Source organism: Geotrypetes seraphini, chromosome 3 (assembly GCF_902459505.1).
Source record: "Geotrypetes seraphini chromosome 3, aGeoSer1.1, whole genome shotgun sequence".
NCBI lineage: Eukaryota > Metazoa > Chordata > Amphibia > Gymnophiona > Dermophiidae > Geotrypetes > Geotrypetes seraphini.
In genome coordinates, this window is record NC_047086.1 from 3,722,940 (window position 1) to 3,739,325 (window position 16,386).

Here is a 16,386-nt window from a genome sequence, read left to right on the forward strand (position 1 = left end):
ACTATCATTCCCCTCTGCAAAAGGTATATCCCGCGTAGGAAAACTAGGAACATCCCTCCCCTTTAGAACCACAGAACTCTGGAACAACCTCACATCCCCACTCAGAATTTCAAGCTCCCTCCAATCCTTCCGCAAACACCTGAAAACTTGGCTCTTTTCAAAAATTTAACACCTCCCGCTCTTTGGTACCCTGTCCCTCTTTATCTTCCTAGCTCCTTTCCTATAACCCTTCATTGTAGCTCCTTTTCAATCTAACCCTGTAAACCGTGCCGAGCTCTATGCTTGTGGAGATGACGCTGTATACAAACCTAAGGTTTAGTTTAGTTATTGTGGAATCCACCGTCCTAGAATTTAAAAGCAAAGTAGATGTACATCTCCTTACGAGAGGCATAGAGGGATATGGGTGACTAAAATTACGCCAGGTGTACAACTGGCTGGGCCTCCACGTGTGCAGATCGCCGGACTTGATGGACAGAAGGTCTGATCCGGAGATGACAGTTCTTATGTTCTTATGTAAGTCCATAGTCTCTTATTGAGAGGGATATGGGGGAGGCTGCTGCTTACCCTGGATCAGTAGCATGCAATGTTGCTACTCCTTGGGTTTTGGCCAGGTATTAGGAGCCTGGATTGGCCACCGTGAGAACGGGCTACTGGGCTTCATAGACTATTGGTCTAACCCAGTGGGGCTATTCTAATGTTCTTATATGTTAAAGATCATATTAAAGCCTCACAATTGCAGAACTTGGAAAGAGAGAATGGTAAATATATTTATATTGGTACGAAATACAGAACAAACGGACAGAGAGTTAATAGTAGACATTTAGAATTCAAACAGGGATTGGACGGATTCCTGAGGGATAAAGGGATCGTGGGATACTGAGAGAGGATGTAACACAAGTATAGAAAGACTTCGATGGGAAGATAGGACTTCAATGAGAAACCAAGGGGGCCCCTTCTGGTGATTCAGACAGGTCGTGACCTGTTTGGGCCGCCGCGGGAGCGGACTGCTGGGCAGGATGGACCTATGGTCTGACCCGGCGGAGGCACTGCTTATGTTCTTATGTTCTTATCTAAAAAAGGGAAAGTTTTACTAATAAGAACATAAAAATAGCCTTACTGGGTCAGACCAATAGTCCATTAAGCCCAGTAGCCCGTTCTCACGGTGGTCAATCCAGGTCTCTAGTACCTGGCCAAAACCCAAGGTGTAGCAATATTCCATGCTACCGATCCAGGGCAAGCAGTGGCTTCCCCTGTGTCTTTCTCAATAACAGACTATGGACTTTTCCTCCAGGAACTTGTCCAAACCTTTCTTAAAACCAGCTACGCTAATAGGTGATATTGACTGGGGAATACCTATTGCGAAATCTTCTAGAAGTGGTGAGATCCTGGATTCTCTACAAGGAGAACTGCTCCAGCAGTTGGTAATGGAACCCACATGGGATGGGGTCATACCGGACTTATTGCTTAAAACGGGGGAAGTGTTTCTGATGTTACAGTGTGTGATCATTTGGCATCCAGTGATCACTGCATGGTACAGTTTAATATTAAGATGGGTATGCCTGGAATAAATGACCCGAGTTTGTCCGTCAAAGCCCCTTCCCTTCCCGTGTTGAAAAGCAGACTAAAAGTCCACCTTTTTGATATAGCTTTCAATCCTTAACCCTACTCCTCAGTCAAAAGATTAACTGTTCCCCTAAACTGTATTTCATGACATCTTGTTTGTCTGTCTTGCCTGTTTAGAGTGTAAGCTCTTTCGAGCAGGGACTCTTTTTTTACTCTTTGTGACTCTGTCCAGCACTGCCTCTGTCTTGTAGCAATATAGAAATAATTAATAGTAGTAGAAGTAATAGTGGTATAGGAGACGGCTCATTCAAAAGCAACTTCTAGATTTTTAAAAAACTAACTTTGGATAAAATAAACCATATTTAGCTCCAAGATCTCTTAGTGGTTGTCTGAGCTACAGAAACTGCTTCCTCAGCTGGACTGTTTCTTTAGCATAGTCCGGAACAAATAGTAGTTTGGAGTCCTTATAAATCAAATTCTTTCTTTCTTTTGCAGCTTTTAAAATGTCCAATACATGTTGAAACCTTACTGGCCTTACTTACTTTTTCCTGATGAGGTTCCCCCCCCCCCCCCCCCTCCAATCCTTTGTGCTCTTTCTATTTGCAATGGTACTTTAAATTTTATAGGAAGAACTTTAGGAATTATTTCTTCTAGAAATGCTATCATATTTTCCTTTCCAGATCCTTCTTTTAATCCCAGGATCCTTACATTCTGTCTCTTTGATCTATTACTATAGTTAAACTATAGTTTTTGGTGGAATTCAGTGTGTCATATTTATAAAATGGAAAGAATATTAGCTCTTCAGAAAGGAAATTTTAATACATTTCAAGATGTGTAGGGGCCATTAACATATTATTACAATGAATAAATATCATTTCCCTGGTTAGTACAAATGAAATAATGGGGAGGAGGGGTAATTTTTTGAATTTTCACTAGGTGCTTTGAATGAAAGTCTTTATTATATGATATATGTGTTATGATATATTGAAGAGTTGGGAGAGAATGGGATAAAATATATTGAGTATGATTAATTATAGAATTTCAAGTGATATATTTAAGTTAAAATGATGTTAATTTTTGTTACACTTGATAAATAAAGAATTTTTTTTAAAAAAAACAAAACTAACTTCAAGGAATTGTTGTCTGGATGGGAACGTCTGGAAGGAGTGAAAATGCGGTGGGCAAAACTGAAAGGAGCGATTGTAAGGGCGACAAACCTTTTTGTGAGGCAAGTAATTAAAAGTAACAGGAAAAGAAGGCAGGGAGATAACATAATTTTTAGATATATTAGTGATAGGAAGAAGTGCAAAAGTGGCACTGTGAGACTCAAAGTTGAAGAGGAGGAATATGTAGAAGCTGATAAAGAAAAGGCCAAATTGCTTAATAAATATTTCTGTTCTGTGTTCATGGCTGAAGCGCCGGGAGCAGGACCACAGAGGACAAATGTGAATAGGGATGGAGGAGTAATAGACCCTGATCGATTTTCAGAGGTTTGTGTTGGTGAGGAGCTAGCTAAAATAAAGGTAGACAAAGCGATGGGGCCGGAGGGTGTACATCCAATGGTGCTGAAGGAACTTAGGGAAGTTCTGGTAGCTCCGCTGACTGATCTTTTCAATGAGTCTCTAGAGTCGGGAGTGTTACATGAGGACTGGAGGAGGGTGGATGTGGTCCCTCTACACAAAAATGGAAGTAAGGAAGAAGTAGTAAATTACAGGCCGGTAAGTCTGACTTCTGTGTTAAGCAAATTAATGGAAGCACTTTAAAAACAGAGAATGGTCTAGTTTCTGGAATCCTGTGGATTACAGGACCGGAGGCAACATGAATTCACTAGAGTTAGGCCTTGTCAGACAAATCTGATCAATTTCTTTGACTGGGTGACCAGAGAATTTGATAGAGGGAGTGCGCTAGGTGTGGTGTATTTAGATTTAAGCAAAGCCTTTGACAGTGTCTAATAAATAAACTGAGTGCCCTCGGGATGGGTCCCAAAGTGACAGGCTGGGTCAGAAACTGGTTGAGTGGAAGGCGACAGAGGGTAGTGATCAATGGAGATCACTCTGAGGAAAGGGATGTTACCAGTGGTGTGCCTCAAGGTTCTGGGCCTGTTCTTTTTAACATTTTTGTAAGTGATATTGGTGAAGGGCTGTCAAGTAAGATATGCCTCTTTGCGGGTGATACCAAAATCTGCAATAGAATAGACACCCCTGTTGGTGTGAATAATATGAGGAAGGACCTAGTGAAGGATGAAGGTGAAAGGAGACAGACTCAGGAGCAACCAGATGAAATACTTTTTCATAGGAAGAGAGCTGGATTTGTGGAACAGTTTGAGACAAGTATGTTGGATGTCTAAGGGAGAGGAAGGGCTAGTGGATGGGCCTAATGGTCATTATCTGCCTTCATTTTTCTATCCCCCTGATACTCAGTTGGCAGTGGGGAATGTTTTGCCCTCACAACTGGCATTATTCCAAGAAATTCAATGCCAGGCCCTGTCCAAGCTTTGGCTTTCAATATCGGGGGGGCTTTGCCCGCATAAGCCAAACCATTTAAAGATGGGACTGCTAATTTTGCCCCCTATTTAAATGGTTTTCTTATGCAGAAAAGGGCATTTGGCCCTGCTCCACCCCTGAAAAGCCCTCACATTAGCCACTTTTGAATCAGGTGAAGTTAAATGTCACTGAAATTGACTGGAGAGCTGCAAACAAGCGACTTAAGCAGCTTAATGACCATTTTGGGCCAGTTATATAATTTTGAATATCAGCAGGTATGTTTCTAATGTTCAGTTTTTTTCTCATCAAGAAACTAATTACTGCCCTGCCCTGACTTTACACAGGAAAAACCCTTTTTTTTTCTAGAAAGAAATTGAAAGTCGCTGATCTTCTGCACTAGATAAAAAGCCTTCCTGTGATACTGCACAACAGCGGCAACTGGCAGGAGAATTTTACCCTTCCTGATTTCACTAGAGAAAGTGAATTCAATAAGTCTCACTTCTTCTTTTACAGGATAAAGCCTGAGGGGTTTGATTTACTGCCTGTGGTATAACCAAAGTGGTTTCTTTTTTTTTAATTATAATGATGATTCTATGCATCCTGGGTAGGCTTACCAGATTTTCCGTCTGGAAAATCCAGACCCCTAGACCCCCCACATACACACACCCTCAGGCCCCCCGATCTCGCCCCAAAGCCTGCCCAACCCCGCCTTCAATCCCACCCCCCGTTGCCTGCTCCGGTTGGGCAGGACATCCACGCATGCGCGAATGCCCTCCTGCCCAAATAAAAGCTTTTCAAAACCCAGACAAAGTGCTGGGTTTTGAAAAGCCGTCTGAACCCCCGGATATGTCCTCAAAAGGAGGACATGTCCAGGGAAATCCGGACCTCAGGTAACCCAAATCCTGGATTGGCCTCTGTTGGGCTAGGTGTGTGTTGACTACCGCAGTTTCCACTGTGCTTGATGCACGTTCAGAGATTGTGATCATGTGACTAGGCCCTGGTTTGGAGAGGCTGACGTGACCTTTGACAGCAACTCCAAGAGTTGGAAGCTAAGGACAGAACCGGGCAGACTTCTACGCTCTATGGCCCAGAAACATCAAAGAAAAAAAGACAATTGAATTGAATCATGAATTTATAATCCATGAGACTATTAGGCAGGTCTTTCTCTGCTGTCATTTACTCTGCTTCTTCTCGTAGGTGCAAAGTTCCCCATAAAATGGACTGCGCCAGAAGCGGCTCTGTACGGAAGGTTTACCATTAAATCAGATGTCTGGTCCTTTGGCATTTTACTGACAGAGCTGGTAACCAAGGGGAGAGTGCCTTACCCAGGTGAGAACAGGAAAATCCCTTCCCTCTCCACCACAATATCCAATATTTCTCCATCTCTGACCATTCTCTCTCTTTCTTCCTTTCCCCACATATAACATTTTTCTTTCCTGCTCACTCCACACACTTATGTCCAACAATTCTCCTTTTCTCTTCCCTCCCCCACCAGCAGCATCTCTTACCCTCATAAGAACATAAGGATAGCCTTACTGGGTCAGAACAAACCCAGTAGCCCGTTCTCATGGTGGCCAATCCAGGTCACTAGTACCTGGCCAAAACCCAAAGAGTAGCAACATTCCATTCTACCGATCCAGTGGAAGCAGAGGCTTCCCCCATGTCTTTCTCAATAACAGAACATAAGCAATGCCTCTGCTGGGTCAGACCTGAGGTCCATCCTGCCCAGCAGTCCGCTCACGCGGCAGCCCAACAGGTCCAGGACCTGTGCAGTAATCCTCTATCTATACCCCTTTATCCCCTTTTCCAGCAGGAAATTGTCCAATCCTTTCTTGAACCCTAGTACCGTACTCTGCCCTATTACGCTCTCTGGAAGGGCATTCCAGGTGTCCACCACATGTTGAGTAAAGAAGAACTTCCTAGTATTTGTTTTGAATCTGTCCCCTTTCAACTTTTCCGAATGGCCTCTTGTTCTTTTATTTTTTGAAAGTTTGAAGAATCTGTCCCTCTCTACTCTCTCTATGCCCCTCATGATCTTATAAGTCTCTATCATATCCCCTCTAAGTCTCCTCTTCTCCAGGGAAAAGAGACCCAGTTTCTCCAGTCTCTCAGCGTATGAAAGGTTTTCCATTCCTTTTATCAGACGTGTCGCTCTTCTCTGAACTCTCTCGAGTAACGCCATATCCTTCTTAAGGTATGGCGACCAAAACTGGACACAGTATTCCAGATGTGGGCGCACCATCGCCCGATACAGCGGCAGGATAACTTCTTTCGTCCTGGCTGTAATACCCTTCTTGATTATACCTAGCATTCTATTCGCTCTCTTAGCGGCCGCTGCACACTGTGCAGTCGGCTTCATTGACCTGTCCACCATTACCCCCAAGTCCATCTCTTGGGTACTCTCATTCAATGACATCCCTCCCATCGTATAGTTGTACCTCGGGTTTCTGCTTCCCACATGCAATAATTTACATTTCTCAACGTTGAACTTCATTTGCCATTTTGTTGCCCATTCTCCTAGTTTGTTCAAGTCCCTTTGCAATTCCTCACAGTCCTCTTTAGTCCGAGCTTCCCTAAGCTATGGACTTTTCCTCCAGGAACTTGTCCAAACCTTTCTTAAAACCAGGTACGCTATCCGCTCTTACCACAACTTCTGGCAATGCATTCTAGAGCTTAAGTATTCTCTGAGTGAAAAAATATTTCCTCCTATTGGCTTTAAACCTATTTCCCTGTAATTTCATCGAGTGTCCCCGTGTCTTTGTAATTATTGATGGAGTAAAAAATCGAACCACTTGTACCCGTTCTACTCCACTCAGGATTTTGTGGACTTCAATCATATCTCCCCTCAGTCTTCTCTTTTCCAGACTGAAGATCCCTAATCTTTTTAGTCTTTCCTCATACGAGAGGAGTTCCAGGCTTACTGGTCTGTAATTTCCCGGATCTCTCCTAGAGCTCTTTTTAAAAATTAGTGTAACATTGGCCACCCTCCAATCTTCAGGTAATACAGTTGATTTTAGCAACAGGTTACAGATCACTAAGAACATAAGAACATAAGAAATGCCTCTACTGGGTCAGACCTGAGGTCCATCGTGCCCAGCAGTCCGCTCACGCGGCGGCCCAACAGGTCCAGGACCTGTGCAGTAATCCTCTATCTATACCCCTCTATTCTCTTTTCCAGCAGAAAGTTGTCCAATTCCCTCTTGAACCCCAGTACCGTACTCTGCCCTATTACACCCTCTGGAAGCGCATTCCAGGTGTCCACCACACGCTGGGTAAAGAAGAACTTCCTAGCATTCGTTCTGAATCTGTCCCCTTTCAACTTTTCTGAATGCCCTCTTGTTCTTTTGTTCTTTTTGTTCTCTTGTTCTTTTGTTTTTTTTGTTCTCTTGTTCTTTCTGAATGCCCTCTTGTCAAAGTCCCTCCTCAAGGGCCGCAATCCAGTTGGGTTTTCAGGAGTTCCCCAATGAATATGCATGAGATCTATTAGCATACAATGAAAGCAGTGCATGCAAATAGATCTCATGCATATTCATTGAGGAAATCCTGAAAACCCGACTGGATTGTGGCCCTTGAGGAGGGACTTTGACACCCCTGCACTAGAGCAAAAGGCCCTAGATGCAGTAAAATAGTCCTTAAAATCCTCCGGGTCACTGTGGGGTTGACAATTTGTCAGATTTGAAATCTGCAATCGATGTTCAAACCACTACATGTAAATGAGTTTTGTGGAGGTTTGCTGTAATCCCATTTGATCAATTGTTGGAAAAGCAAATTTGACACCTGCATAAAGCCAGCAGGGGAAGCCTGAACAGCTGAGTGGCAGGGGATGCCCTAAAGCAGCAGGAGAGATGTCAATTCCCTCCTGTCGGCAGGCTCGCTTCTTCAAAATGGTGGGCCATCCCTTGCCCTGGGATGCACGGGGAGGTGCCTAAGGCCCCAATTGGCTCAGGTGCTTAAGGCCCCTCCCAGGTCTAGACCTGTTGGTAATTTGGGGTCGTTAGAAGTCAGCGCTAGATTTTGTGCATGCCTACACAATATTAGGGCATCAGTCGGAGTGATCATTTGAATATTAATGACCTCGTTTCAATACTAATGAGTTTGTTTGCATAGCAGAGTTGGAGGCTGTAATGAATGCACAGAAAAGGCCAGGTGAGCCATCAGTAGGTAAATTACTTCGTTGCTAAACCAGTTCAAACTGATTTAGTGACGATCGTTAAAGGCACAGTGAGTTTAGTGCATCCGGGCCTAGGGGTCTGCTTGGCTTTCACTCTGCTACACAATTATCTCCATTCTGCTCTTTTTCAGGGATGAATAACCGGGAGGTGCTGGAGCAGGTGGAGCGGGGCTATAGAATGCCGTGTCCCCAGGACTGTCCCAGCTCCATGCACGAGCTCATGATTCACTGCTGGAAGAAAGATCCTGAGGAGCGACCCACTTTTGAGTATCTCCAGGGTTTCTTGGAAGACTATTTCACTGCCACAGAGCCTCAGTACCAGCCTGGGGATAACTTATAAATTTTAGGGCTGGGCAGAGTGCCCAGCCCCTCTTCGGCCTAGGAACCTTTCAACACAGCACTTGTCCTACCTGGGTGCTGAACTCTGTTCCTCCATTAGCTTCCAGGAGTTAGGAAATGCTCCAGAATGAGGATGGACTCCAAAACTCCTATTCCTTCAGCAATGTATATATAGCCAGTGTCGGTGCCGGAGCCCTTCTCCCCCACCAGACAGGACCTAATGCATCCCTTTATATGCCTTGATTGCAGCCCCACAGGCATACTTTTCCTCCAAGTGTTATTTCCCTGCAGCTATCTCTGCTTGAAGCGAAAAGAAAAGCCTGCTCTCTTAAAGGAACAGCAGAAGCCACTTGGATCCTCTATGACTACCGCAGTGCCCCGGCATCTCGCTACACCAGGGGGACTTTCTGTGACTGTAATTTTACTAATAATGATCAAAACCCAAACAGGGTCTCAATGTGCTTTACGATGGAACCACTTCAGATATGTGCTACCACCTCAGAGGTGGAGGACCTAGAAGCACATTTCTACCGCCTGGACTCTAAACAAAACTTCAGTAGGAACGAGGAACTCATTTGTTGTTATTATTAAAAAAATAAACTCAGACCCAGAGAAATAAAGGGATACCACACAGTGCCCGAAAGAACCGAGACACAGGGAGATAAAGAGACTCTCCTAGGTTTACAGACAGAGCTAGAACTTGAATGGATGTGCAGGGAGAGAAAGTTAGTCACCCTTGATCACACAGAGTCAGTGACACAGCTGGGATTGGATTAGGATGTATAATTCTGGAAACCGCACTTTCAAAAAGGTATAAACAGGATGGAGTTAGAGGGCAAAGGGCAGCTACTAAAATGGTCAGTGGTCTTCGTCATAAGACTTAAAGATCTCAATCTGTCTACTTTGGAGGGAAGATATGATAGAAATGTTTAAATACCTACGTGATGTAAATATGCACGAGTCAAGTCTCTTTCATTTGAAAGGAATGAAGGTGAAAGGGGATAGACTCAGGAGGAACCTAAGGAAAGGTGGCGATGAAGATTATTGGAAAGCTTGGGACATGCACATATGAACAGTGATAGAGCTGGACCAGGACAAGAAAATGGATCTCCCACTGTCACAGAGTGAGGCAGCAACAGAGCTACAATTAGAACTTAGAAGAAGGGTTAGAGGGAGCAACCTGTGTAATTGCGATTTAAGATGTTCCAGCAAGTTAGTACAAGGTGATTTATTCAAGGTTGTGCCGAACCCTGCTGCTCCTCCTCTTACTATCTCAGCGGTATGCACATCTAAGGGTCACCGTGTAGCTCTCTTCATGTCTGGAGGGAGGCCTCGTTCTCTGCATGCAGTGGCGTATGAAAGGAGTGTCTGTGGAGCAAAACTATATGGAAGCGCTTCCCAGCTGTAATCTCATTCCCTCCTGCTCCACACGTTCTCCAGATGTCCATTTCTCCAGTTGAGTATAGAATACAGATGGGAGCAACTACGAAGTGGTCAAGAGCTTCAGATCCTAACCTACAATAGCTACCTGTGACTGCTAGTGAGATGGCTCCTTGGGAGCTTCCAGGAAAGGTCCCAGGGGGGTCTCTGCATCACATCACACGCCACAGAACACCCTCGGAATTCTTTTAGCTTGGGGTTGGGTCACTTTTACTGCTTCACATTCCCCATGGGGGACACAAACATTGCTTCATGTTAAAACTGGGTGTCATCTCACGTTTCACCAAGAGGACACAGACACTGTGTCATATTTATCCAAGGGACAGCAAGAGAATCATCTCATGTCTTCACATTGCCAAGGGGACATAAGGACTGCTTGAGGGATCATGTCACCATTTCCTGTTCTACCTATGGATACAGGGGGGAATCATCACAAGACACAGGGAATTCTCTTTCACCATATTAAATTTCCTAAAGGATATAGGCACTGCTTCACATTCCCCGGGAGATCCTCAGATCACTCCAGGTTTCTCCAAGGCTTTCAGATCTACTCCCACACTCCCATCGGGCAACTGTGATCACTCGCTCAGTGGCCTCCCTGTCCCATGGGCAGCAGATGACATGGGATGGGAAAGCCACTTCTTTTACCTCTGGTTGCCAATCGATTGTACTGGGGTGGAGCGATGGGCAGTGTGGGGCAGGCTGGGGACAGACCCTAAATCTCCTGCTGAATGGGTTGGGCCCCCTGGGTGCCTTACTGCTCATTGGTTCCTGTTTCACCGAGGGAATATCTTACGCTTTTATCATGCCATTGGTTCTTGTTCTACCAGGGAGTGTCTTACTGGTTCCTGTTCCACTCGGGATACAGGCACTAGTTCACGTTCCACAAAGGATCATGTTTCATAGAGGACACAACCACTGAAGGAACACCTTTTCCAAGTTATTTGTTTGGGGTTTTTTTATACCAGTATTGAATTAATTATGTTTTTAACCAGGAAAATAAGACGGAATAACTGAGCCTGTCCTGTTTTTGTTTGTTTTTAATATATGCAGACTTACAGAGTCCTAATTGCAATTACAGTATTGTTTCTTTGCAAATGTCCATTTGAAGACAGGTTAATAAATAAAATGGAAGGTTTTACATATGCATTTTAATACTGTTGTTTTAAAGGGCTGCAGTGCATTATGGGATTTGTAGTTCTGCTTCTATTTCAAATTCACATTACAGGGCTCATGGGGCACTTTAGGGGGGGAGGGGATCAATGGCTATCATAGGAATCTGGAGATCTTTTTGTCTGCTGTAATCACGTGGGCTCGACCTTATCTTCTGCTTTGTAAGAAATGTTCCTATGTTTTCCTTCAGCAAAGATCAGGACACATCCATGAATGCCTGTCTTTCAGTTGAGTCATACAGTGTGGAAAGTGGACAGAAGGAAGAATTGTCCAAGGGTCGTCCAAGTAGTGGAATAGTAAGGGGAGGTATGGGGGTAGACCGCCCTGGGCAGCATCTTGGTTGGGATGCTGGCAGCTCTCCACCCCCGCCCCCCCATGCCATGCTCACGTCCTCCCTTCCCGTCCTTGTACCTCTTTAAATCTTTGCCAACACAAATAACGTCCTGACCTGCTGCTTGCGCTGGCCTGACTCTCCTCGGAAATCACTTCCTGGTCACAGGGTCAGGAAGTGACATCAGAGAGAAAGCCAGTGCAGACAGCAGGCTGGACAAGATGTAGGCTCACATTCTCAAAAGTTTAACGCAGCTGCTGAACTGTTTCCCGACGGTTTAGCCTGCAAGCATTTTAGCGGTGGATTATCAAAATGGTTTCTAGCAGTCTCTGACACTGATGTGCAAATGGGTTCTTCAACTTCTGTTTTAATAGGTCACTGACTGCTATACTTTCAAAATGTCAATAAAGATGATTGAACTGAAATAAAATTGCTGAGCCATTCTCCAAGAGCGGCGTCAGCTTTTAGCAACAAAAATCAGCGACTGGTCCAGGGGTCCCAGTATACTGAAAACCCTGACATAGCAGAGTCAGAGACTGCTAGAAAAGCCATTTTGAGAGGTGCCCCCCCCCCAGTCACGGGAGAGATGCCCATTCTCTCCCGCTGCATCACAACACCACCACCCCTGCCTCCAACCCCTCTCCCTCATACCTTTAATTAGATGGCTGATCGGAGGGATGCCTACTCCCTCTGGCCAGCTGGCCCGCCTCTTCCAAAATGGGCCTTCCCCTCCGCAGTGCATCCTGGGTTGCCCCGGGGAGGGGCCTGGGGCTCTGATTGGCTCAGGTTGTTATACATCCTGAGCCAGTCAGCCTCAGGCCCCTGCCTGGATGCACCAGGGAGGGACCTAAGGCTCTGATTGGCCCGAACACCTAAGGCCCCTCCTATGGGGTGTCCGTGCCAATCAGAGCCTTAGGCCCCTTCCTGGTACATCCAGGGAGGGGCCTGAGGCTGTGATTGGCCCAGGTTGTATAAAGTGCCTTAACCTGAGCCATCAGAGCTCCAGGCCCCTCCCTGGTGCATCCAAGGGAAGAGGTGGGCCAGTTGGCTGGAGGGAGTAGGCATCCCTTCGATCAGCCATCTAATTAAAGGTATGAGGAAGCAGGGGTGTGTGTTGTGATACAGCGGGAAAGAGTGGGCATCTCCTGCTGCTGGGGGGGGGGGGAGTTGGCTCCCAGTTGAGGCAAGAATATTATTCAGGTTGTACTTGTTACAAGACATTGTTTGGCCTTATATATTATTGATCTCGGCATTTTAGATTATTTACATTTCCATATACAAAAGATTTTTCCCTAGAATTGTATCTTTTCAAGTTGTATCATGGGATAAACCCTTTTCTGTCCAACTCCTGTCTTTCCTTTAGAGACCTCCTTATTTGACAAACTCTTCTGAATGGGATTAGAATCCACTGGGCTGGGACAGTCTCTTGATTGTTAACCTCGTTACTGCAGTATATAAGTGAATTTGTTATGTGATGTCACTCGAAGCCCACGTGATGAAGTTACGACTATCTTATTTTAGTCACACTGTTAGGAGAGAGAGGATACTAGGAACTAGGTCAAAAGGGCGATCCGCTGGACACGCTTACAACTGCTATGTGATGATACTGGAGGAGCTCGTGGACCAGCTTCTTTGGGGATCTTTGGCAGCTCACACTCTCTCCTGTAAACCAACCTCCCTTTCTTCTTCCTCCATTCTCTGTCTAGCACCATTGTCATCCCCCCTCCCCAATTCCTCTCTTTCCCTCACAGTGGCGCAGCAGCCCTCCTCCTCTCTGCCCCAGACTTTCCCTTGCCTTCCTCGTATCTTTTCTACTTCTCCAGCACGAGGTCCTAGGAAGTGACGTCAAAGGGCCAGCCGACACCGAAGAAGTTTAAAAAGGTGTGGGGGAGGGGAGGACCCCACCCCTGGCTCCGCTCATCCTTACTATGTCACACAGGCCACAGACCCAGAAGCAACCCTGTAGCAAAGCTGTGCTGGGAGTAAGAATGGAAAAGCAACCCAAGAGCCCCAGACCCCTTCCAAACCACCCATCTCTCCTGCAATCTCTTCCCCACCCCCCACTCGGAACCTCCCTTGCCCAATAACTCTTTAAAGGCCAGATGCATTAAAAAAACAACAGGCCGTTATGGTCGCAATTTAAAAAATGCGAGTCATTCTATCCAAAATGCTCATGCAAAGACTCTCTAAATTTGCATGTGCCCATCTCTGGTGATAGCGACAGGCACATGCGCAGAAAAAACCCCACAAAACCCAGAACCCAACAACCTCTTCCTGCTTCTGTTAATCCTGTTACAGCCTAAATGAACTTGTTTAGTCCAACACATGTAACAAGGGAATGAATGTTTTATTTTTGGACAAAAGGGACATGGTGTTACTCTCTATTCCCCTTTCAATTTGAGACTCAATTATAGGCCACTGCATTGAAAATATTTTTCAACATCATTGCGTCTATAATGGTACAATCTTCTGCTCCCTCATGTACTTCCAGTACAATAACATTAATTATGATGACTCCAGGGCTGGAGGAGAAGAAGGGCAAAATAAGCTCTCGCCTACCCTTGATGCAGTCCAGCTGGCACAGACATTTTCCCACCTTTCCAGTCCTCTGTCTCGACATGTTCTTGGGTTTCTCTCTCTGCCCAAGTTGCTTCTTTTCAAGACTCTCTTCCATGTCATCATCATGTCTCTCCATGATAGCTGCTCTTACTCCCTCCTCCACTCTTCCCCCTTTTCTCAACACCAGATGCTGCTATTTCCCAGCCCCACACGTTCTGTCTGCAGCTTGTGTCCCTCCTGCCTGCTCTTCTTCCTCTCTCGCAGATCATGTCTCCTTCTGCTAGCATAGCCCAAGCTTCCTTCCTAAATCCCACAGCCTGTGCCTACTGCTCTCGCTCAGCTGCATTATCAGTCCTCGTCTACTTCTACTACAATTAATTATTTCTAGAGCATTACCAGACATACACAGCGCTGTACAGAGTCACAAACGAGACAGGCCCTGCTTGAAAGAGTTTACAATCTTAACAGATAAGTCAGACAAACAGGATGCCTGGGTGGGGATACAGTTAGGGAGGATGGAATCTGCTGGCTAAGGTGGTGAGCAGTGGGCAGAAGGGAGTAGGCTTATGGACTGAAGGCTAAATCAAAAAGGTGGCTTTTCAGTCTGCTTTTAGACAAAGGGAAGGGGTGTGATGGATTAACTCAGGCAGCTAGATGAAAGGAACAAAGTCTGGAATTGGCAGTGGAGGAGAAGGGTAAAAATAAAAGCAGCTGATCTGAGGAACAGAGTTCTTGGTGAGGGAGAGAGAAGAGATATTGAGGGGCAGCAGAATGAACACACTTGTAGGTCAGCAATAGGAGTTTGAACTGTATGTGAAGGCCGATAGGAAGCCAGTAGAGTGATTTGAGGAGGGGTTAATAATAATCATAATCATTTCATTCTTATATACTGCCAAAGCGGTAGTAGTTCGAAGCGGTTTACAATACGAGGAGTTGGACAATCAGCGAAGATAGGTACAAAGTAAGGTTTTAAAGTACATGAAGCGGATACAGGGATAAGAGGGCTGGAACACGCTGCAAACAATCAGCGAGAATAGGGGCCGAGAATAGAGCGGGAAAGAGAGATCCTGGTAAACATCAGATGGAGTAAAGCGATAGGGCAATGGGAGCATTTAGTTTGTTTTTACTAGTTTTCTAAAACTTAGGATGAAGAGTGAGCATAGCGAGGTTGGCAGTAGATAAGTCGTGCAGCTGAGTTTTGTACCGATTACGGGGGAGAGGCAGTTCAGAGGGAGATCTTTTAGAAGTACATTGCAGTAGTCTAAGCGTGACATTACGAGAATGTGGACAAGAAGTCAGGAAGTGTGCTCAGAGAGGAAGGGATGAATTTTGGTGGTGTTGTAGAGATAGAAGTGACAGGTTTTAGCAGTCTGTTGGATGTGTGTAGAAAATGAGAGGTCATAGTCAAAGACGACCCCAAGGTCCTGAACAGAGGAGACTGGGATGGTATTATTATTATTTACAGAGAGGGAGAGGAGGTGAGGGTTTAGGAGGAAAAAGGAGCAGCTCAGTCTTGGACATGTTTAGTTTCAGGTGGCGACGAGACATCCAGGCAGCAATGTCTGCCAGACAGGCCGAGACTTTTTCTTGGACTTTAGGTGAAATTTTGGGTGCAGAGAGGTAGATCTGGGAGTCATCAGCATATAGATGATAAAAACATGATGGCAGATAAAGGCCAAATGGCCCATCTAGTCTGCCCATCCGCAGTAACCATTATCTCTTTCTCTCTCCGAGAAGCCATGGGCCCACTTTTTTGAATCTGTTTTCAACTCTTAACTCCCTCTCACTGCTGTCAGATACCTAGACCCACTATAACAGGGGTAGGCAATTCCGGTCCTCGAGAGCCAGAGCCAGGTCAGGTTTTCAGGATATCCACAATAAATATGCATGAGATAGATTTGCATCTGAAGGAGGCAGTGCATGCAAATCCATCTCGTACATATTCATTGTGGATATCCTGAAAACCTGACCTGGCTCCGGCTCTCGAGGACCAGAATTGCCTACCCCTGCGCTATAATCTCCCCAAACCTGAAATGTCAAATTAGATTGTAAGCTCTTCTGAGCAGGGACTGTCTATTGTATGTTAAAATGCACAGCACGGCGAACACTTTTCAGCGCTATAGAAATAATAAATAGTAGTGGATGATGTTGAAGCCAGCATCCCACCTGCCCTGACGATGGCATTCTCATGCTTCAGTTGAATAACAGATCTACATGACACACAGGACTTGTTTATTCCTAGGAACTGCTGATGTCCTCCTTGACTTGATAATCTTTTGCTGATTCAATGAAACCTTACTTTGGGGAAGGACTGTGGTTTCCTTCTC

At 45.3% G+C, this 16,386-nt stretch overlaps 1 protein-coding gene across 4 annotated transcripts in view; it reads left to right on the forward strand.

Annotated features, from left to right (window-relative positions):
- The window catches only part of FYN (FYN proto-oncogene, Src family tyrosine kinase), a 148,698-nt gene extending 137,555 nt beyond the window's left edge, over positions 1 to 11,143 (forward strand). For all 4 annotated transcript variants that reach the window (XM_033939825.1, XM_033939823.1, XM_033939826.1 and 1 more), the window contains 2 exons: positions 5,244 to 5,375; positions 8,349 to 11,143. In XM_033939825.1, the coding sequence (XP_033795716.1) occupies positions 5,244 to 5,375; positions 8,349 to 8,557 (341 nt within the window). In that variant the 3' untranslated portion in view covers positions 8,558 to 11,143. The remainder of the gene's footprint in view (positions 1 to 5,243; positions 5,376 to 8,348) is intronic.
- The last annotated feature ends 5,243 nt before the right edge of the window (positions 11,144 to 16,386 follow it).